Raw genomic sequence first — 21,982 nt, 5'->3', positions numbered from 1 at the left:
CAAACTGTGACCCCTCGTTCTGGACTTCCCCAACATCGGGAACAATCTTCCTGCATCTAGCCTGTCCAATCCCTTTAGGATCTTATACGTTTCAATCAGATCCCCCCTCAATCTTCTAAATTCCAACGAGTACAAGCCCAGTTCATCCAGTCTTTCTTCATATGAAAGTCCTGCCATCCCAGGAATCAATCTGGTGAACCTTCTTTGTACTCCCTCTATGGCAAAGATGTCTTTCCTCAGATTAGGGGACCAAAACTGCACACAATACTCCAGGTGTGGTCTCACCAAGGCCTTGTACAACTGCAGTAGTACCTCCCTGCTCCTGTACTCGAATCCTCTCGCTATAAATGCCAGCATACCATTCGCCTTTTTCACCGCCTGCTGTACCTGCATGCCCACTTTCAATGACTGGTGTATAATGACACCCAGGTCTCGTTGCACCTCCCCTTTTCCTAATCGGCCACCATTCAGATAATGTCCTCAATGGAGGGAAGTTCACATCCGCAGATGGACTGGTCTGTCCGTACCACTCTTGGCAGTACCCAGCGATCAAGGTTGATGCATTTTCCATACCAGGTGGAGATACAGCCAGTCAGTATAATTTCAATGGTGCCCCATAGAAGTCCTGAAGATTTTGGGCTCATACTGAACTTCTTCAGACGCCCGAGGTGGAAGAGATGCTGTTGCGCTTTTTTTGCCACAAAGCCGGTGTGTACAGTCCAGGTGGGATCTTCGGTGATGTGTATACCGAGGAACGTGAAACTACTCACCCTCTCAACTGCAGACCCATGATGTTGATCAGGCCAAGCCTGTCTCCGTTTCTCCTGTAATCCACGATCAGCTCTTTTGTTCCTTTGACACTGAGGGAGAGGTTGTTATCCTGCACCACTGTGTCAGGGTGTCAACCTCTCCTCTGTAGCCTGTCTCATTACTGCTAGAAATAAGGCCGATCAAAGTCATTTCGTCTGCGAACTTCACAAGATCACAAGACAAAGGAGCAGAAGTAGGCCATTCGGCCCATCAAGTCTGCTCCGCAGCTCCCCCACGAGCTAAACTATTCACCCATCTAGTTCCAATTTCCGGCTTTTTCCCCATATCCCTTGATACCCTGACTAATTAGATACCTGTCAATCTCCTCCTTAAATACCCTCAATGATCCGGTCCCCACAGCTGTATGTGGCAATGAATTCCACAAATCCACGACCCTCTGGCTAAAAAAATTTCTCCTCATCTCTGTTTTAACTGGTTACCCTCTAATTCTAAGACTATGGCCTCTTGTCCTGGACTCACCCACCCAGGGAAACAACTTTTCCACATCTACTCTGTCCAACCCTTTCAACATTCGAAACGTTTCTATGAGATCCCCTCTCATTCTTCTATACTCTAATGAATACAGTCCAAGAGCCGACAAACGCTCCTCATATGTTAGCCCCTGCATTCCAGGAATCATCCTTGTAAATCTTCTCTGAACTCTGTCCAACATCAGTACATACTTTCTAAGATAGGGGACCCAAAACTGCACAGAGTATTCCAAATGAGGTCTCACTAATGCCCCATAGAGCCTCATCAACACTTCCAAAAATTCCAATAGGTTGGCGAGGCAGGATCTTCCCTTCATGAAATTATGCTGGCTTCAGCCTATCTTGTCATGCACCTTGAGGTATTTCATAACCTCGTCCTTGAGGATTGACTCCAATATCTTTCCAACTACCGATGTCAGACTAATAGGTCTGTAATTTTCTTTTTGCTGCCTCCTTCCTTTCTTAAATAGCGGAACTATAGTTGTGACCTTCCAGTCCTTCAGAACTATGCCAGAGTCTATTGATTCCTGGAAGATCATTTCCAATGCTTCCACAATCTCCAAAGCCACCTCCTTCAGAACCCTTGGGTGCACCTCATCCGGACTGGGAGACTTATCTATTCTTAGTCCACTTAGCTTCCCAAGCACTTTCTCTCTAGTAATCTTGACTGTACCTAGTTCTATTCCCTGATATCTCTGGCTATCAGGTATATTGCTCATGTCTTCCACAATGAAGACTGATGCAAAATACTCATTCAGTTCCTCCGCCATCTCTTTGTTATCCATTATAATTTCTCCAGCATCATTTTCAATTGGTCCCGTATCTACTCTTGTCACTCTTTTACTCTTCATATATTTTAAAAAACTCTTAGCATCCTTTTTTATGTTAATTGCCAACTTCCTTTCATAATTCATCTTTTCTTTCCTAATGACTTTCTTAGTTTCCTTCTGTAAGTTTTTAAAAGTCTTCCAGTCCTCATTTTTCCCACTAATTTTTGCTTCCTTGTACGCTGTTTCTTTTGCTTTTATTTTTGCCTTAACCTCTCTCGTTAGCCACATTTGTGCCATTTTTCCATTCATGATTTTCTTTTTTCTTGGAATATATTTTTCCTGCATTTTCTTTATTTCTTGTAGGAATTTCATCCAATTCTGCTCTGCCGTCCCTCCATTTAGTTTACTTTTCCAATCGACTTGGGCCAGTTCCTCTCTCATACCACTGTAATTTCCCCTGTTCCACTGAAATATCGATACACCTGATACCAGCTTCTCCTTTTCAAATTTGAAACTGAACTCAATCACTACTTCCAAGGGGTTCCTTTACCTCCAGCTCCCTAATCGCCTCAGGTTCATTACACAGAACCCAATCCAAAACAGCCGGTCCCCTGGTGGGCTTCTGGACAAGCTGCTCCAAAAAGCCATTCTGTAGGCATTCTACAAACTCCCTCTCCTGAGATCCATTACCTTCCTGACTTTCCCAATCCACTTTCATATTAAAATCCCCCATCATTATCTTGACATTTTCCTTCTGACACGCTTTTTCTATTTCCAGCTGCAACTTGTAGTCCACATCCCGGCTGCTGTTTGGAGGCCTGTATATAACTGCTATTAATGCCTTTTTACCCTTGCCATTTCTTAATTCTACCCATAAGGATTCTACCTCTTCTGATCCTATGTCCCTTCTCTCTATTGATTTGATATTGTTACTTACCATCAGGGCCATGTCACCCCCTTTACCTACCCTCCTATTTTTCCTACACACTGTGTATCCTGGGATATTCAGCTCCCAATCACATCCATCATTTAGCCATGACTTGGTGATGGCCACAATGTCATATCTTTTAACCTGCAGCTGTGCAGTAAGGTCATCCACTTTATTTCTAATGCTGCGTGCATTTAAGTACAGTACATTTAGATCAGTATCTGTTGTCGATTTTGCTATATTTCTATTTTGCAGCAAATTACCCTGTATATTCACCGGCCTGTCCTTCTTGCGATCTTTGCTGCACAGTATTTTTGACTTATTTCTATTTTCCTCTTCCTCGACCCTAACACCTTGGTTTCCTTCCCCTTGCCAACTTAATTTAAACCCTCCCTAACAGCTATATTAAACAATCCCACCAGGATATTAGTACCTTTTGAGTTCAGGTGTAATCCATCTTTTTTGTATAAGTCATACTTTCCCCAAAATAGATCCCAATGATTCAAGAATTTGAAGCCCTGCCCCCTGCACTAGTTACTTAGCCACACATTAATCTGCTTAATTCTGCTATTCTTACCATCATTAGCTTGCAGCTCAGGCAGCAATCCTGATATTATTACTCTGGAGGTCCAGCTTTTCAATTTTCTTCCTAGCTCCCAGTGATCTTCCTTCAGGACCTGCTCTCTCTTTCTGTCTATGTCATTGGTACCAACATGTACCAAGACTTCCGGCTGCTCGCCCTCTCTCCTCAGAATACTCTGGACTCGATCTGAGACATCCCGTACCTCGGCACCAGGGAGGCAACACACCATCCGGGTATCCTTGTCCGGCTCACAGAATCTCTTGTCCGTCCCCCTTACGATGGAGTCCCCTATAACTACCGCATTTCTTCTTGCTCTCTTGATTTCGGCGCTGGGCAGAATGCTGGAGTCTCATTCACTGTGGTCCTCCTCTGTCAGGCCTGCCTCTTCAACAGTATCCAAAACGATATATTGATTTCTGAGGGGGACTGTCACAGGGGTGATATCCACTACCTCTCTATAGGTAGTATTTATCACCTCCTCACTTTCCCTAAATAGCCGAAGGTCATCAATTTCCATCTCAAGCTCCTTTACACGGTCCTTCAGGAGCCTCATCTCAGTGCACTTGGTGCAGATGTAATCCTTGGGGAGGCTGGGAGTCTCCCAGGGTCCTCACATCTGGCACTCCAAGCACAACACTAATCCTAGATGCATACCTCTAATGCTACTGTTTGTACTAAATACCAAAAAACTGTAACTTACTCCGTTACTATGAGACTCAACGGTCGCAGGAAGCCTCTTCCCGTCTCCGCCGAAGCCCGTTAAGCCAAAGCCCTTTCACTCTGCACCCTCTCACTCTGCAGCCCGCTGGATATGGCGGTTTTCTTTTTAAACTGTTCGCGCTCAACTGGCTGACGTCACGCGCCTGCACAGTCTGGCCTCTCTCCTACTCCGAGAAATAAAATATCTTCTCGCTGGAAATCCTTAGCCTCTTACGGCTGTCTTCTTGATCTGAAGAGAAAAAGTCTGCGACTTTCTTCCTCTTTTTAAACTGTTCGCGCTCAACTGGCTGACATCAGCGCCTGCGCAGTCTGGCCTCTCTCCTACTCCGAGAAATAAAATGTCTTCTCGCTGGAAATCCTTAGCCTCTTACGGCTGTCTTCTTGATCCAAAGAGAGAATTTGATCAGCAGATGGAGCTGAGTGTGGGAGTACAGTCGTGGGTGTAAAGGGAATAGGGGAGGGGACTCAGAACACAACCCTGGGGGCACCTGTGTTGAGGGTCAGAGGGACAGAGGTGAGGGAGCCCATCCTTACCCCGTGTTCGTGAACCGATAGGAAGTCCAGGATCCAGCTACACAAGGCAGGGTGCTGGACGACGTCTCCAAGCTTCCTATCAAGTCCAGAGGGAATTATGATGTTGAATGCTGAACTGTAGTCCAGGAACAGCATTCTAATGTATGCATTCCCCTTCTCCAGGTGAGTGAGGACATGTGTTGAGCTGCGACTATCATGTCATCAGTAGACCGGTTCCATTGGTAAGCGAATTGTAGAGGGTCCAGTGTGGGTGGTACCATGCTGTAGATATAGTCTTTAACCAGACTCTCAAAGCATTTGCTTGTAATTGAGGTGAGTGTGACAGGGCGCCAATTGTTCAGGCATGCTACCTTGGTTTTTTCAGCTACAGGGACAATGATGGACCATTTGAAACAGGAGACCACTACACACTGGGAGAAGAAGATTTAACTCTGAGTGGAGTCATCGGGACACCGTCATGACGGCGTTTTTTAGCAGGCTTTCTTGTTTTTACGAGGCCGAGTTGCTAGCTTGACACTCAACCCAGCACGGATGGAAAGCGTACAAGGGAGCCGGCTGGATTTGAATTCGGGAGCCTTCGCTCCAAAGTCCGGCGCTGATGCCACTCCGCCACCAGCCAGCTGCACACTGGGAGAGGCAGAGATTAATTCACCAGCCAGCTGTTCAGCTCACACTTTGAAGCCGTGCCCTGGGATGTCATTTGGCCCCGTTGCCTTGTGGCTGTTGACACGTTCGATTGTTCTACGTACCTCAGCCTCAGAGATGACCAAGAAGCAGGTCTCGTCGGCAGCTCTCCTTAGGGGTTCAGTCTTATCAATCTTGAGTCTTGGAGGAGGATGGTGTGTTGCCTCCCAGGTGCCAGGGTACGGGATGTCTCGGATCGAGTCCAGAATATTCTTAAGGGAGAGGGCGAGCAGCCAGTTGTCTTGGTACATGTTGGTACCAATGACATAGATAGGACAAGGGAGGAGGCCCTGAAGAGAGATTTCTGGGAGCTAGGAAGGAAGCTGAGAAGCAGGACCTCCAGGGTAGTAATCTCGGGATTGCTACCTGTGCCATGTGCTAGCCAGGACAAGAATAGTAGGATCAGGCAGATGAATGCGTGGCTGAGAGACTGGCGCAGGGGGCAGGGCTTCAGATTCTTAGATCATTGGGATCTCTTCTGGGGGAAGTATGACCTGTTCAAAATGCACAGGTTACACCTGAACCCGAAGGGGACCAATATCCTGGCGAGAAGGTTTAATAGAGCTGTTAGGGAGGGTTTAAACTAATTTGGCAGGGGGATGGGAACAGGAATAGATAGAGTGGAGGAAGGGGAAAACAGAAATAAATCTAAGATAGTGAGCAGTAAAGATGTCAGGAAAGACAGGCAGGTGAGGGGGCAAATTTGTAGCCATTGGGATGAGTTGCAGTGCTATAAAGTTGCAGTGAAATCAAAGCGAAAAGTATCAAATACTGGTCTTAAGGTGTTATACTTAAATGCACGCAGCATAAGGGATAAGGTGGATGATCTTGTCGTACAGCTACAGATTGGCAGGTATGATATTGTGGCCATCACTGAGACGTGGCTAAAGGATGCATGTCTCTGGGAGCTGAACGTCCAAGGATACACGGTGTATCAGAAGGATAGGAAGGTAGGCAGAGGGGGAGGTGTGGCTTTATTGGTAAGAAATGATATCAAATCATTAGAAAGAGGTGATATAGGATCAGAAGGTGCAGAATCTTTATGGGCTGAGCTAAGAAATCGCAGGGGAAAAAGGACCCTGATGGCAGTTATTTATAGGCCTCCAAACAGCTGCAGTGATGTGGACTACAAATTACAACAGAAAATAGAAAAGGCTTGTCAGAAACGTCGGCTTGGCCTGAAACGTCGACTGCACCTCTTCCTACAGATGCTGCCTGGCCTGCTGCGTTCACCAGCAACTTTGATGTGTGTTGCTTGAAGGCTTGTCAGAAGGCCAGTGTTATGATAATTGTGGTAGATTTTAACATGCGAGTGGATTGGGAAAATCAGGTCGGCACTGGATCTCAAGAGAGAGAATTTGTAGAATGTCTGCGAGATGGCTTTTTAGAACAGCTTGCTGTTGAGCCCACTAGGGGATCGGCTGTACTGGATTGGGTATTGTGTAATGAACCGGAGGTGATTAGAGAGATTGAGGTGAAGGAACCCTTAGGAGGCAGTGATCGTAACATGATTGAGTTCATTGTGAAATTTGAAAAAGAGAAGTCGAAATCTGATGTGTCGGTATTTCAGTGGAGTAAAGGAAATTACAGTGGCATGAGAGAGGAACTGGCCAAAGTTGACTGGAAAGGGACACTGGCGGGAAGGACGGCAGAGCAGCAGTGGCTGGAGTTTATGCGAGAAGTGAGGAAGGTGCAAGACAGGTATATTCCAAAAAAGAAGTAGTTTTCAAATGGAAAGAGGATGCAACCATGGTTGACAAGGGAAGTCAAAGCCAAAGTTAAAGCAAAGGAGAGGGCATACAAGGAAGCAAAAGTTAGTGGGAAGATAGAGGATTGGGAAGTTTTTAAAAGCTTACAAAAGGAAACTAAGAAGGTCATTAAGAGGGAAAAGATTAACTATGAAAGGAAGCTAGCAAATAATATCAAAGAGGGTACTAAAAGCTTTTTCAAGTATATAAAGAATAAAAGACAGTTGAGAGTAGATATAGGACCGATAGAAAATGATGCTGGAGAAATTGTAATGGGAGATAAGGAGATGGCAGAGGAACTGAACGAGTATTTTGCATCAGTCTTCACTGAGGAAGACATCAGCAGTATACCGGACACTCAAGGGTGGCAGGGAAGAGAAGTGTGCACAGTCACAATTACGACAGAGGAAGTACTCAGGAAGCTGAATAGTCTAAAGGTAGATAAATCTCCCGGACCAAATGGAATGCACCCTCGTGTTCTGAAGGAAGTAGCTGTGGAGATTGCGGAGGCATTAGCGATGATCTTTCAAAAGTCGATAGATTCTGGCATGGTTCCGGAGGACTGGAAGATTGCAAATGTCACTCTGCTATTTAAGAAGGGGACAAGGAAGCAAAAAGGAAATTATAGACCTGTTAGCTTGACACCAGTGTTTGGGAAGTTGTTAGAGTCGATTGTCAAGGATGAGGTTACAGAGTACCTGGAGGCATATGACAAGATAGGCAGAACTCAGCATGGATTCCTTAAAGGAAAATCCTGCCTGACAAACCTATTACAATTTTTTGAGGAAATTACAAGTAGGATAGACAAGGGAGATGTAGTGGATGTTGTATATTTGGATTTTCAGAAGGCCTTTGACAAGGTGCCACACATGAGGCTACTTAACAAGATAAGGGTCCATGGAATTACGGGAAAGTTACACACGTGGATAGAGCGTTGGCTGATTGGCAGGAAACAAAGCGTGGGAATAAAGGGATCCTATTCTGGTTGGCTGCCAGTTACCAGTGGTGTTCCACGAGGGTCCGTGTTAGGGCCGCTTCTTTTTACATTGTACATCAACGATTTGGATTATGGAATAGCTGGCTTTGTGGCTAAGTTGCTGACGATATGAAGATAGGTCGAGGGGTCGGTAGTGCTGAGGAAACAGAGAGTCTGCAGAGAGACTTGGATAGATTGGAAGAATGAGCAAAGATGTGGCAAATGAAATACAATGTTGGAAAGTGTATGGTTATGCCCTTTGGCAGAAGAAATAAATGGGCAGACTATTATTTAAATAGGGAAAGAATTCAAAGTTCTGAGATGCAACGGGACCTGGGAGTCCTTGTACAGGATACCCTTAAGGTTAACCTCCAGGTTGAGTCCATGGTGAAGAAGGCGAATGCAATGTTGGCATTCATTTCTAGAGGAATAGAGTATAGGAGCAGGGATGTGATGTTGAGGCTCTATAAGGCGCTGGTGAGACCTCACTTGGAGTACTGTGGGCAGTTTTGGTCTCCTTATTTAAGAAAAGATGTGCTGACATTGGAGATGGTACAGAGAATCACTAGAATGATTCCGGGAATGAGAGGGTTAACATATGAGGAATGTTTATCTGCTCTTGGACTGTATTCCTTGGAGTTTAGAAGAATGAGGGGAGACCTCATAGAAACATTTCGAATGTTGAAAGGCATGGACAGAGTGGATGTGGCAAAGTTGTTTCCCATGATAAGGGAGTCTAGTATGAGAGGGCATGACTTAAGGATTGAAGGGCGCCCATTCAGAACAGAAATGTGAAGAAATTTTTTTAGTCAGAGGGTGGTGAATCTATGGAATTTGTTGCCACGGGCAGCAGTGGAGGCCAAGTCATTGGGTGTATTTAAGGCAGAGATTGATAGGTATCTGAGTAGCCAGGGCATCAAAGGTTATGGTGAGAAGGCGGGAGAGTGGGACGAAATGGGGGAATGGATCAGCTCATGATAAAATGGCGGAGCAGACTCGATGGGCCAAATGGCTGACTTCTGCTCCTTTGTCTTATGGTCTTATGGAATTACTCTGGGTAGGTGAATTCAATGCCACAGTAGGTTTGTGGTATGAGTATCGACAACCTGGCTGACTCCTGAAGGATGCACAAGAACACAAGGGCACGAGTAAGTCACCCGTCTCCTGTAGCCTGCCCTCCATTCACTTGACCTTTTGTGTCAGACTGTTTTCGTTACAGTATGAAAGGGTGATGATTGTCCTTGTGCACTGTATGTAGTTTCAAGTTAAGATTCCCCGGCATATACAAGCATAACACTGCATTTTTAAGTTTTCTTTGCTCACCTTTCCTTAATAGTGTAATGGATAGGAGAAGTAGACAAATATACTGACATTTTTAGAGCAGTGGGATTTATTTTAAAAGCATTGAATTTTCACATTACGGTTTTCATTGAATGCAGCTTTCAAATGCCAATGTAATATTACTGACTTATTGCCACTTGATAGTAGGATTGTTGAACTGGTGTTTTGGAGGAGCAGAGATGTAATGACAACAAAAGAATTCTTCACCTCTCGGCACTGTGTGCTGAAGTGCAAAGGAAACATTGCCATCCAGTCCACAGGCCAGCACTGAATTTGATGCTGTTGATTTCTGTACCTTGTTCACTAGAGCACATATTCCAGAGCTCAAACGTTGTCATTTGTCCACTCTGAATATGTAAAAGGGCAGGAAAAGGAACCCAAATGAACATGTTGAGCTTTTCTTTGACAACTTTGAGTTCATTATAAGTACATGGGGAACCTACAGAGTACAGTAAAAATCACCAAGAGAATCACTGGGGTCTCCCTACCCTCATTTGTGACATTTACTGGGAGCATTGTATACAAAGAGCTCAAAGTATTGTTGAGGAACCCTACCACCCATCCCACAATCTCTCTGACCCACTACCATCAGGAAGGAGGTACAGGAGCATCAGGACTAGGACTGCCAGCCTGGGTAACAGCTTCTTCCCTCAAACTGTGAGACTAATGAATACCCTGCCACCACTGAGGTCTCGTCACTAGGACAGCAAGCTGTTTATTGTTTACTTGTGCTGCCTACTTCACATGCATTTTGAATTATAATTTATTAACTTATTTGTGGTGATACTTTGTTTTTAGTGCTGTGTGTCGTGGCTGCATGGGGGTCCAGAGGAACATTGTTTCGTTTGGTTGTATGTATGTGTGTGTATATGTACGTATATAAATATACACACATACATACATACATATATACACAGTCAGATGACAATAAACTTCAACTTGAACCTGACTAACGAGAGGAAAAAGAGAATCTCAGGAATCCAAGAGCATGAAAGCATGAATAGAAAATGTATTGGCATTTCACCAATATCCTCTACTCCAATCCTGCTCAGGATGGGATGGAGAATTACCCGTAATTGTGCAATCCTTGTCTGAATCGTTGCAACTGCATTTCTAAAACCAGAAAGGATGCAAATTTTGCGAACTCTTGCCACAAAGTACAGATTTATGACATGGATGAAAGCCATATGCAATAAATCAAAACTTATTAGTGATTAACTATTATATTTTTCTGATCTGTTCTGATTTATTCATTCTGTCTTCAGCTATTCCAGGCTTATTTATTGATTGATTGAGATACAGTGCCTTTCCTGCCCTTCGAGCCACATCACCCAGCAACCCCCTGATTTAACTCTAGCTTAATCACAGGACAATTTACAATGACCAAATAACATACCAACTGGCATGTCTTTAGTCTGTGGGAGGAAACCAGAGCACCCCGAGGAAACCTAGGCAGTCACAGAGAGAACATAGAAACTCTGTACAGGCAGTGACCTTTAAATTCAGTTTGTTAAGAAAAGTAGTCTCAGTCATGATTACTTTAGTTTTATTAACAACTTGAATATAGATTTAAATGTGGTACCTTGGTAAATATGAAGGTTATGGCTGAGCAATAACCTTTATATTTGAATTATATTTCTGTGCCTATTTGTGGTAAAGACCGTTAAAACTTGAAGATTATCTGAGATGGTATAAGATGGTAGAGACAAATACATCAGGGATATTGAAGAGACTCAGGCAGGTGGATGAAAGAAAACTGGAGGGTTATGCGGAAGGGAAGTGCTAGCTTGATCTTGGAGAAGGTTAAAATATCAACACAACATCATGGGCCAAATGGCCTATACTATTCTGATGCTGAGGTACATCCCAGGATGCACTGGGACACACCGTCAGTGATGTAACCTGGGTCATCAGGTGTTTTGGATCTTCCAGCATCAAACACCCTCACTCAGGCAACTCAGCCAGGGTTGATTAGGCTTGTGTCCCAGCGTCACTGGGCTACAGGTCATACCTCTGGCCATCTGGAGGCTCGTTGATGGTCCTAATGGCTCTCTTCCTTGCAGCTCCCGTAATACCAAGCAGAGAGTAGGAGAACATTCAGCGAAAGCTCTACACCCCACCTCTATAGGCTGGCATCGTGCCCTCCACCCCTGTCTCTGGCACTACTCTACCTGCTCCTGGTATCTGGCTTTCTTCAGGTTGAATGCCTCCTCAATCCGGTCTTCCCAAAGCGCTGTAAGTTCTACCATGACCATCTGCTTTGAAATTTCTGAGAAAGTGACCGTGTGGGCCTCAATGATGATGATAGTGATGTAATGAAGCCAGAGAACTTTAATTGCTTGCTAATATCAACTTTCAGTTGCCAGTCAGACAAGGTGGTGAGCAAGCCTGCTAATTTTTATTATGTAACTTAGTTAATGACGTACACATTACAACTGAATGAGAAAAATATATAAGAAATAAGACCTGGACATCAAAGCTACATTCTGTTGCAGGGTTTCGAACAAAAACATTGACAGTTCCTTCCGCCTCAGATTCAGCTTGACCTGCTACTCGAATTCATCCGGCAGACTGTTACTGTAGATTCCAGCACCAGCAGTGTCTTGTGTCTCCTAGGCAACGTTCTGTTTGGCTGGTAGTCAAGCTAAAGAGGTTACAGACTGAACGTTTGCAAAGGCAAAGCATCCTGCAACAATAGCAGACATCCCACCCTGCAAAAACTCATTTCAGGGAGGTAGCACCATCAATTTGCGGGAGACTTCCGGGAGAGGTGGGATGTCTGCAATAGAGTAGCTCCTGAGCAGCTAGCCAGCTAATTTAAATAACGTTAGCTATGCCAATGAACGAATGACACCTGTTAAACTCACCTCAACATGTCTTTTACAGTCTTAACCCACCATGGGCAATAGAAAAGTCACTGTTGCAAACAGTGCAGCGAGCAACACTGTCATTATTTTTGACCCCTATTAGGCAGGGGTACACTTTAGTGTAGTCTGGGGTGACGTACGTTTTATATTTTCTTTTTTTGGAACACTCTGCCACTCTGACTTTTTTTGGAACTCTCTCGCTCTCGCTCTCTCTCTATCGTGCGCGCGCTCTCTTGCTCATGGTCGCTCTCACTCGCGCTCGGTTTCTCATGCTTGCTTTCTTGCTCTCTCTCGTGGTCGCTTCCTTTCGCGCTTGCTTTCTTGCTCTTGCGCTCGCTCTCTCGCTCTCTCGCGTTCTCTCACGCTCGCTCTAAAAAAATCAATTTCCAGGACATTGTATATAATTTGCGGGCATCGGGGAGCTACTATTAATATGGGGAGAGTCCTGGAACTTCCGGGAGAGGTGGGATGTCTGCAATAGCAGTGTTTTTATAAAATACTGTGTATTTTTTTAATAACACAATAGTAAGTAAACTGTTTATATGGGCAGGAGTGCCCTCTAGTGTGCTTCTCTCATGCTGCGGTTGTGTTGAGGAAATTTGCCAGATTAGCAGTGTTAAAACTTTTACCCAGTGTAGTCTAATTTGTCGAAGCAAATGGGTAAAACAGAGGTCTGTGTTTCCTACTAGCAGCAAGTTTCAGATCTTAGTCAAGCTGTTAATGGAGATGTTGCATGAAGTTTTGTATTTCTCTATAGGCGGCTTTAATAACTCAATGCGTTGTAACAATTCCATTATTCCAAATGGGGTGCTGCATTCCTCTACAAAGAGCTCATATGGACCCAATGGATTGAATTTGGTATGCTGCACTTAAATGCCATGCCGTCGATTGGCCATGTATCTTTGAACTGCTGAGGGATTTGGTAAGGGATTCCAGGGTTCGAATCTAGCACCAACAAAAGAATGAGTATTTTCAAGCCGAGATGCTATTGGACATGAAGCGGGGAGTATGTTTCCATGATGTTGCTGCTGTTGACTTTGTGAAAGTTCTGGGGTCCTATCAAAGAGAAGTGGCAGCAAGCTTAATAAATTGTTGCAGTGAATTCTCCATGTTTGAGGCCTGGAGTTCAAGGTCCCATCATCAGCTAGTCTGGGGGGTCAATGTCCAAGTTTGAAGGTCAGTTGTTGATTGGAAGTCAGGAAGTCAAAGCCCAATAGCTGAAGAATGGAGGCCCAAAGGCCTGCCCTGGGGCTGGAGGACTCTGTGTGTGTGTGTGTGTGTGTGTGTGTGTGTGTGTGTGCGCACGCGCGGGAGGAAAGGGAATTGTTTTGCTGTTGTCTTGTTGCTCGTTATGTTCCATTTTGTTGTGTTCTGTGTTTGTGGACATGTCATGTTGGGGCTGGAGTGTGTGGCAACACCTGTGGGCTGCCCCCTGCACATCCTTATGTTGTGTTGGTTGTTTACACAAACAACACATTTCACTGTATGTTTTGATGTACATGTGATAAATAAATGAACATGAATCTAGGCAGATTTACAAGCAGCAGCCACAGAGGTTGATGCACATTCAATTACTCCAAAAGACTGAAATAGGGTAAATACTGAAAGGCTCTTATTCGCAGTAAAGTATGATTTCCAGCATGCTGAGAGTCTGCCCCTGGACTGAGGAGGAGGAGCAGGGCGAAATCACCTTTATTCAGGGGTCTGTGGGAGGAACCACAGGGGCAGTCAGCAGAGGGTACGTGTCGAGCTGCGTGAACCTATTGATGGTCTGGCTATAGTCCACGACCATCCTATTCTCCCCGTTCCGAACAACCACCACCTGCGCCCTCCAAGGACTTGTGCTTGCATCAATGACCCCCTCCCTGAGCAGCCGCTGCACCTCCGACTTAATGAAAGCTCTGTCCCCTGCGCTGTACCTCCTGCTTTTAGTTGCCACAGGTTTACAGTCGGGGGTCAGGCTGGCGAACAGCGGTGGGGGAGGGATCCTGAGGGTGGAGTCGGTAGTGCAGCAGTTGGCATGATGTTGGGTGGGATGCGCGGGTCGGTGTGTGTGTGTGTGTGTGTGTGTGTGTGTGTGGTCAGTATGTGACGTATTCCTACAAAACTGGGGATTTACAACAGTAATTGGCAGGAGGGGCCCATCATACTCCATTGTCACGCTTTTCAGGTGGCTCTGGAAGTCGAGCCCCAACAGCACAGGGGCACACAGTTGAGGCAAGACCAGTAACGTAAAGTCTCGATATTCTGTGCCCTGCACCACTAGTGTCACTACGCAACCCCCCTGGATGTCTGTTGTATGCGACCCAGAAGCCATGGTGACCCTCTGACTTACCGGCCGTATCACGAGTCCGCAATGCTGCACCGTGTCCGGGTAGATAAAACTCTCCGTGCTGCCTGTGTCAAACAGGCAGCTTGTCCTGTGCCCCTCCACCAGGATGTCCATCAATGACCTTGCGAGCTGGTGGGAAGTGCTTTGGTTGAGGGTCACGGAAGCCAGGGTGGGGTCACTGTCTTGGTCCGGCGCGGTGGGGTACCCTGTGAGCACCCGTTGGTCGTAGGCGGTGGGAGGTGGCGCCGACCAAGATGGCCACCCCCATGTCTCGCACGTGGTGGCAGCATGCAGGGAAGATGGCGGCAGGCAAGATGGCGACCCCCATGTCTCGCACGCGCGCTGCTCGATCCCGCTCGCAGTTTGGACTTACAGACCTTGGCAAAGTGGCCCTTCTTTCCACAGCTGGAACAGGTAGCTTGTCGGGCCAGGCAGCGTTTCTGGGGGTGCTTCTCCAGTCCGCAGAAGTAGCACTTCGCGCACTCGCGACTGGCAGCAGCCGAGGTCGATTCGCTGGCGGGTTGCGGGGTCTGCGGCGCCCACGAGGCTATCAGGGGATCACGTGTCTGGAGAGCCTCAGAGTTGTGCAGAGCGGCCTCCAGCATGTCGGCCAGCTCGAACGCCAAACTTAAGCTAAGATCAGCTTTTTCCAACAGCTGCTGGCGCACATACACTGACCTGGTCCCCGTGACGAAGGTGTCTCTCACTAGGAGCTCTGCATGCTGTCCTGCTGTCAGCCCCTGGCAATTGCAGGCTCGCACGAGCGTCTGTAGTGTCCGGACAAACTCGGCACTCGATTCCCCAGGCCGCTGGTACCGTGTCGCTAATCGGTGCCGCGCATGGACGGTGTTTATCGGCCGCAGGTATTGTCCTTTGAGTGCGCTCATCGCACCGTCATAGCTCGGCTGGTCTCTGATCATCAAGTAGACCCGTGGACTGACCCTGGAGAGTAGAACTCTGTGCTTCGCTACGGGGTTGGTCACTTTAATCTCCTCTAGGTACGATTCAAAGCAGGGCAGCCAGAGTTCGAAAGTGTTTCCAGCGTCAGGTGTTTGCGGGTCGAGGTCTAACTTGTCTGGTCTCAGGGTGCATTCCATGCTTTAAACTTACTGCGAATAAAATTGATGCACCTTCAATTACTCCAAAAGACTGAAGTAGGGTAAATACTGAAAGGATTTTACTCGCAGTAAAATATGACTTCCAGCATGCTGTGTGTCTGCCCCTGGACTGAGGAGGAGGGGCAAGGCGAAATCACCTTTATTCAGGGGTCTGTGGGAGGAGCCACAGGGGCAATTAGCAGAGGGGCGTGTCCAGATAGTTAACCCAATTACAACATATATGTATGGTTTACCACAGAGGTGTACATTACCTCCAGTGCCAATGTTGTGTTGTAGACACCTTTAAGCTTCTGGAATGCATTGCTGCTGCACCCATCCAGGAGAATAGTCAGTATTCCTAGCTTCAGCATACCACAAGTTAAGCTGACAGTGGAAGAGTCATTCATTGCAGAGTTGGCAGTCTCTGGCCTACCAGGCCGATGAGCAGCTGTTAAAAGTTATGAGTCATGTTGCTGATTGAGGAATTTTTTCTTATTTTTTAGAGATGTAGCATGGTAACAGGCTTTTCCGGCCCAACAAGCCTGCACCACCGAATCCATTTAACCTACCAACACTTACATCCTTGGAATGTGGAAAGAAACCAGAACACCAATTTTCTGTCTCTTTTTATCCCAAAGACTAAATGGGTGATCAATTTTGGGTGCGATCAAATCTCTCCTACAATTTGCATTCATCTTATGGATAAGGAATCACACAATGAGAGGTCAGTGCCAGTGACACGATCATGTTCACTGGTTCAGGCACATCTGTCTTTAGCATTATAATAAAGCAGTAAATGGCAGAAATATTCAGCAGGTCAGGCAGCACCTGCGGTGAGAGAAACAGTGGGTATTTCAGGCCTATGACCCTTCAAAAAGTTAAGAAAAATGATTAACTTCAGGCTTTTTCTCTTTGAATCTAAGGAGCATGAGAAGTGACTTGATAGAGGTGTATAAGATGATAAGAGGCATAGATGGAGTGGACAGCCATCTCCTTTTCCCCAGAGTAGCAGGTGCTTAGTAGAGGCATGATAGCATGATAGTTATTACAATGGTTTACAGTACCACTGACCGAGGTCAGTTCACGCTCTTTGCCTATAAGAAATTTGTATGTTCTCCATGTTACTGCCTGGGTTTCCTCTGGGCGCTGCAGTTTCCTGCCACAGTCCAAATGTGTACTGGTTTGTAGGCTAATTGGTCATTGTACATTGTCCCATGATTAGGCTAGAGTTAAATTGGAGAGGGTGCTGGGCAGCATGGCTCAAAGAAGTGGAAAGGCCTATTCTGCACTGTATTTCAATAACATTTTTAAAAAATAATAATTTTGAGGTGATTGGAGGAAAGTACATGAGGGATTGTCAGAGGTGGGGTCTGTACTCAGAGAGTGTTACATGCATGGAACACATTTTCAGAGTGATGGTAGAGGCATTTAAGTGACTTTCAGGCAAGCTCATGGGTGATAGAAAACTGGAAGACTATGTAGGAGGGAAGGGTTAGATGGATTTTGCAATAGGTTAAAGTTTGGCACATTCATGGGCAGAAAGGCATGTAGTGTGCTGTAATGTTCTATGTATTAAACTATAACTGTTTCACTCTTTACAAATGATCATTCACCCACTGTGTACTTTCAGAATTTTGTTTTCTTAGTTCTTTTTTTATTTGCTTTTCTCTAGTGCAGTGGCTGGGATCTGGTCAGGGTCTAAAATACAGGTGGCCAACCTTTTACATTCCATGCGTCAATTTTTTCACGCATGAGTTCAGATGCGCCATACAACTCTTGTATCCCCATTCATTTCTTGTAAAAATATGTTAATATAGACATATTTAGCATTTTTACATGATATATTGAATTACTACAAAAACAAGATAAGCATTACTTACCTTAATGAGACTTTTGAGTCTGTATTGATTTCACCAAGCTTTTAATGTTTGGAGTTAAATTAGTTACTGCAAGCAGCAGAGAATTCTTCAAATTTGAATCAGTCAGTCGTGACCTCGTTTTGTTTTTCATCAATTTCATGGCTGAAAATGCTTGTTCACATCTGTATGCCGTTCGGAAACGACAGATATGACTCTGGGCAGATTTTCTTAGTTCTGGAAAATGTTCACAGGGTTATTATCGCCAGAAATTAATCACGTCAGAAGCATTTGGGACTGAGGGAAGCTCATCAAATTTCATGTTCAATAATGAATTTGATTTCAAGTCAATAAGTTCCATTTGTATGTTACTAGGTATCTTCGTGATTTTTTGTTCACTAAGTGAAAATGGGTGTATAAATGTAAGTATGCAGTCTTCTTCAGCAAAACGCGAAAACAACTTTCAAATGATTTGCAATAACCTGATTTTTTCAATATATTTCGTAAAATTGCCATTATCTTCAGTACATTCACTCTGCTCTTTTAAGTGCGGAAACTGGCTCAAATCCTCATTTTCTAACTGAGAGGTGAACAGTTTTAACTTCATCTTGAATGCATTGATATCATTTACTAAGCTAGGAAACAATTTGTTCTTGCCCTGGAGTTCCAAATTTAGATCATTGAGATGGCTGGTAACAACAACTAAAAATGCTAAATCAAATAGCCAATGGTTATCACATAAAAGGGCTCTTTCCTCAGGCAGTTCATTTTTCTCTTCTAGAAAATTATGAACAATATTTTTCAGTTTCCAAAATCTACTCAGAACCTGTCCCATAGAAAGCCAGTGCACCTCACAATGAAGGATGAGATCGCCATATTCCAAATCTAACATTTCACAATATTCTCTGAATTGTCGTCTGTTTAACCCTCTTGCTCTAATTTTATTCACGCATTTCACAACCAGTATCATAACATTCACAACACACTGGAGGAACTCAGCAGGTCGAGCAGCATCCGTGGAAAAGAACAGTCAACGGTTTGGGCCGGAACCTTTCATCCTGATCTTGATTAGGGTGAGGTCGAAATAGAACAGGCCTGTGTGCTGGAGAATGTGGAGATTAAGGAAGAAGAAGTGTTGGATCTTCTTAAAAAATCAAGATTGATAAGTCCCCAGGGCCGGACGTGATATACCCCAGGTTGCTGTGTATGTTTTTCTTGTGAATGTTGCTTATGTGATACTATTGTCTGTATCTGTGATGATGTTGTAAGTTTCCAATGCATGTAATAATAAACTTGACTTTAATTTTGCTCCAGTTTATTGTTTGTGAGACCAGTTAGCTGTCTATGATCTGCACTATTTTGTGATAAAGAAGAAATTGGCTCTATTTCTCACTTCACTGGATGTGTATCTAATTATAAGACCAATGGTTCTAAGGGTCATAGAGCAGTACAGATCAGAAACAGTCCCGTCAGGCTCTATAGTCCATGCTGAACTGTTACCCTGCCAGTCCTGTTGACCCACATGTGGATCATAGCAGCCCATCCTCCCACCCATGCTTATCAAAACTTGGCTTAGATATTGCAATCAAACCCGCATCCACTATTTCTGCAGGCAGCTCATTCCCACAGAAAGCCTTTCAGTGGTATTGATGAACATGTTTTATTCAACATGTACACTTGATTTTCTTCAAGGTGATCAATTGATCATTATATTTTTGCTTTGTAGGTATCATCAGAGCTGGCAGCGCCCATTTTATGGTTCCATGGCTGAGAAGGAGGAATATAGGTAAGAGAATACAAGGACAGTCTGTAGGATGCTTCTGTCTGATGTAATGGGCTGGAACACACTGAGACCAGCTTGCACCCCATTCACGTCTTGACAGTCACACTTACCTTTTATGCCCAGGTGCCCCGAATGTCCTGCCAGCCTCCTTGCTGCAGCCGGTTTGTGACACAGAGCAGATAATGATCCATGACTTGGTGATGGAAAGTGAGGTCCCATCCACAAGAAGATCACAACAACCTTCATAATCAGAATCAGATTTATTATTACCGGATTATGGCATTAAGTCTGTTGCTTTGGCAGCAGTGCAATGCAAAACATAAAAGTCACTAAATTACCACAAGAATATATAAAAATACATAATGTAAAAAGAAAGCAAGATGGTGAGGTAGTGCTAATGGGTTCCTGGATGGTTTAGAAATCAGATGGCAAAGGGAAGAAACTGTTCTTAAAATGTTGAGTGTGCATCTTCAAGCTGATGTGCTTCCTCTTAATGGTAACAATGGGAAGCGGGCATGGAGAGGCTCCTTCATGATGGATGCCACCTTCTTGAAGATGCCCTGGATGCTGGGGAGGCCAGTGCCCATGATGGAGCCAGCTGAGTTTACAACTTCCTGCAGCTATTTCCAATCCTGTGCATCGATGCCTTCATTCCAGTCAGTGATGCAAGCAGTCAGAGTACTCTCCACAGCACACAGTAGAAATTTCCTCATACCTTTGGTGACATACCGACTTTCCTAATGAAATATAGCCAATGAACTCCTAGTGAAATATAGCCTCTGGTGTCACTTTGTATTGCATCAATATTTTGTAGCCAATGCTGGTAAAAGGTTTTTCCTACTGCTTCTAATTGAAGAAATTAAAGCACAAATAAATAAATATTTTAAGGCTACATTCAAATCATGAAAATTAAAATGTGATTAAGACCACAGACCATAAGAAAAAGGAGCAGAACTAGGCCATTCGGCCCATCAAGTCTGCTCCACCATTTCATCATGGCTGATCCATTTTCCTTCTCAACCCCATTCTCCTGCCTTCTCCCTGTAACCTTTCATGCCCTGACTAATCAAGAAGCTATCAACCTCTGCCTTAAATACAGCCAATGACAGTTGGCTGTGGCAAAAAATTCCACAGATTCACCACCCTCTGGCTAAAGAAATCCTTCCTCATTGCTGTTCTAAATGGATGTCCCTGTATTCTGAGACTGTGTCCTCTGGTGCTAGACTATCCCATTATTGGAAACATCCTGTCCACATCCACTCTATCAAGGCCAGGGCTTCCCAAACTTTTTTATGGCACAGACCAATACCATTAAACAAGGAGTCCATGGACACCAGATAGGAACCTCTGATCTAGTCCTTTCAACATTCGATAGGTTTCAATGAGATCCCCCCCTCATACTTCTAAATTCCAGCGAGTACAGGCCTCATACGATAATCCTCCTCATATGGTAACCATTCATTCCCAGAATCATTCTCATGAGCATCCTCTGAACTCTCTCCAATGTCAGCAGATCCTTTCTTAGATCAGGGACCCAAACTTACTCACAATACTCCAAGTGAGGCCTCACCAGTGCCTTAGCATAAAGCCTCAGCATTACATTCTTGCTTTTATATTCTAGTCCTCTCAAAATGAATGCTAACTTCGCATTTGCCTTCCTCATCACTGGCTCAACCTGCAATTTAACCTTTAGGGCTCCCCAATCCTTTTGCACCTTGGATTTTTGAAATTTCTCCCCATTTGGAAAATAGACTATACTTTCATTCCTTCTACCAAAGTACATGCCTATACACCTCCAGATACTGAGTTTCATCTGCCACTTCTTTGCCCATTCTTCTAATCTGTTGAAGCCCATCTGTAGTCTCCCCGCTTTTCCAACACTACCCGCCCCTCCATCTACCTTCGTATCTTTTGCAAACTTGGCCACAAAGCCATCAATTCTGTCATCTGAATTATTGACATATAAAAAGGAGTGGTCTCAATATGACCACTGCCCAACACCACTAATCACTGGCAGCCATCGAGAAAAGGCTCCCTTTATTGCCACTCTTTGCCTCCTGCCAATCAGGCAATCCTCTATCCATGCCAATATCTTTCCTGTAATACCATGAGCTCTTGCCTTGCTAAGCAGCCTCATGTGTGGCACCTTGTCAAAGACCTTTTGAAAATCCAAGTCTACAACATCTACTGGTTCTCTTTCATCTACCTTGCTTGTTATTTCCTCAAAGAGTTTCAGCAAATTTGTTAAGCAAGATTTCCCCTTAAGGAAACCGTGCTGACTTTAGTCTATTTTATCATATGCCTCCAAATACCTTGAGACCTCATTCTTAACAATCGACTCCAACATCTTCCCAATCTACCTGCATATTGAAATCGCCCATGACTATTGTAACTTTGCCCTTTTGACATGCATTTTCTATCACCCATTGTAATTTGTAGTCCACATCCTAGCTACATTTGCT

At 44.7% G+C, this 21,982-nt stretch overlaps 1 protein-coding gene across 2 annotated transcripts in view; it reads left to right on the top strand.

Annotated features, from left to right (window-relative positions):
- The window catches only part of LOC134356657 (proline-rich transmembrane protein 3-like), a 212,486-nt gene that overhangs the window by 180,856 nt on the left and 9,648 nt on the right, over positions 1 to 21,982 (top strand). For both annotated transcript variants that reach the window (XM_063067645.1, XM_063067646.1), the window contains one exon: positions 19,464 to 19,523. In XM_063067645.1, the coding sequence (XP_062923715.1) occupies positions 19,464 to 19,523 (60 nt within the window). The remainder of the gene's footprint in view (positions 1 to 19,463; positions 19,524 to 21,982) is intronic.

Source organism: Mobula hypostoma, chromosome 15 (assembly GCF_963921235.1).
Source record: "Mobula hypostoma chromosome 15, sMobHyp1.1, whole genome shotgun sequence".
Taxonomy (NCBI): domain Eukaryota; kingdom Metazoa; phylum Chordata; class Chondrichthyes; order Myliobatiformes; family Myliobatidae; genus Mobula; species Mobula hypostoma.
This window is presented reverse-complemented; position numbering and strand designations above follow the sequence as displayed.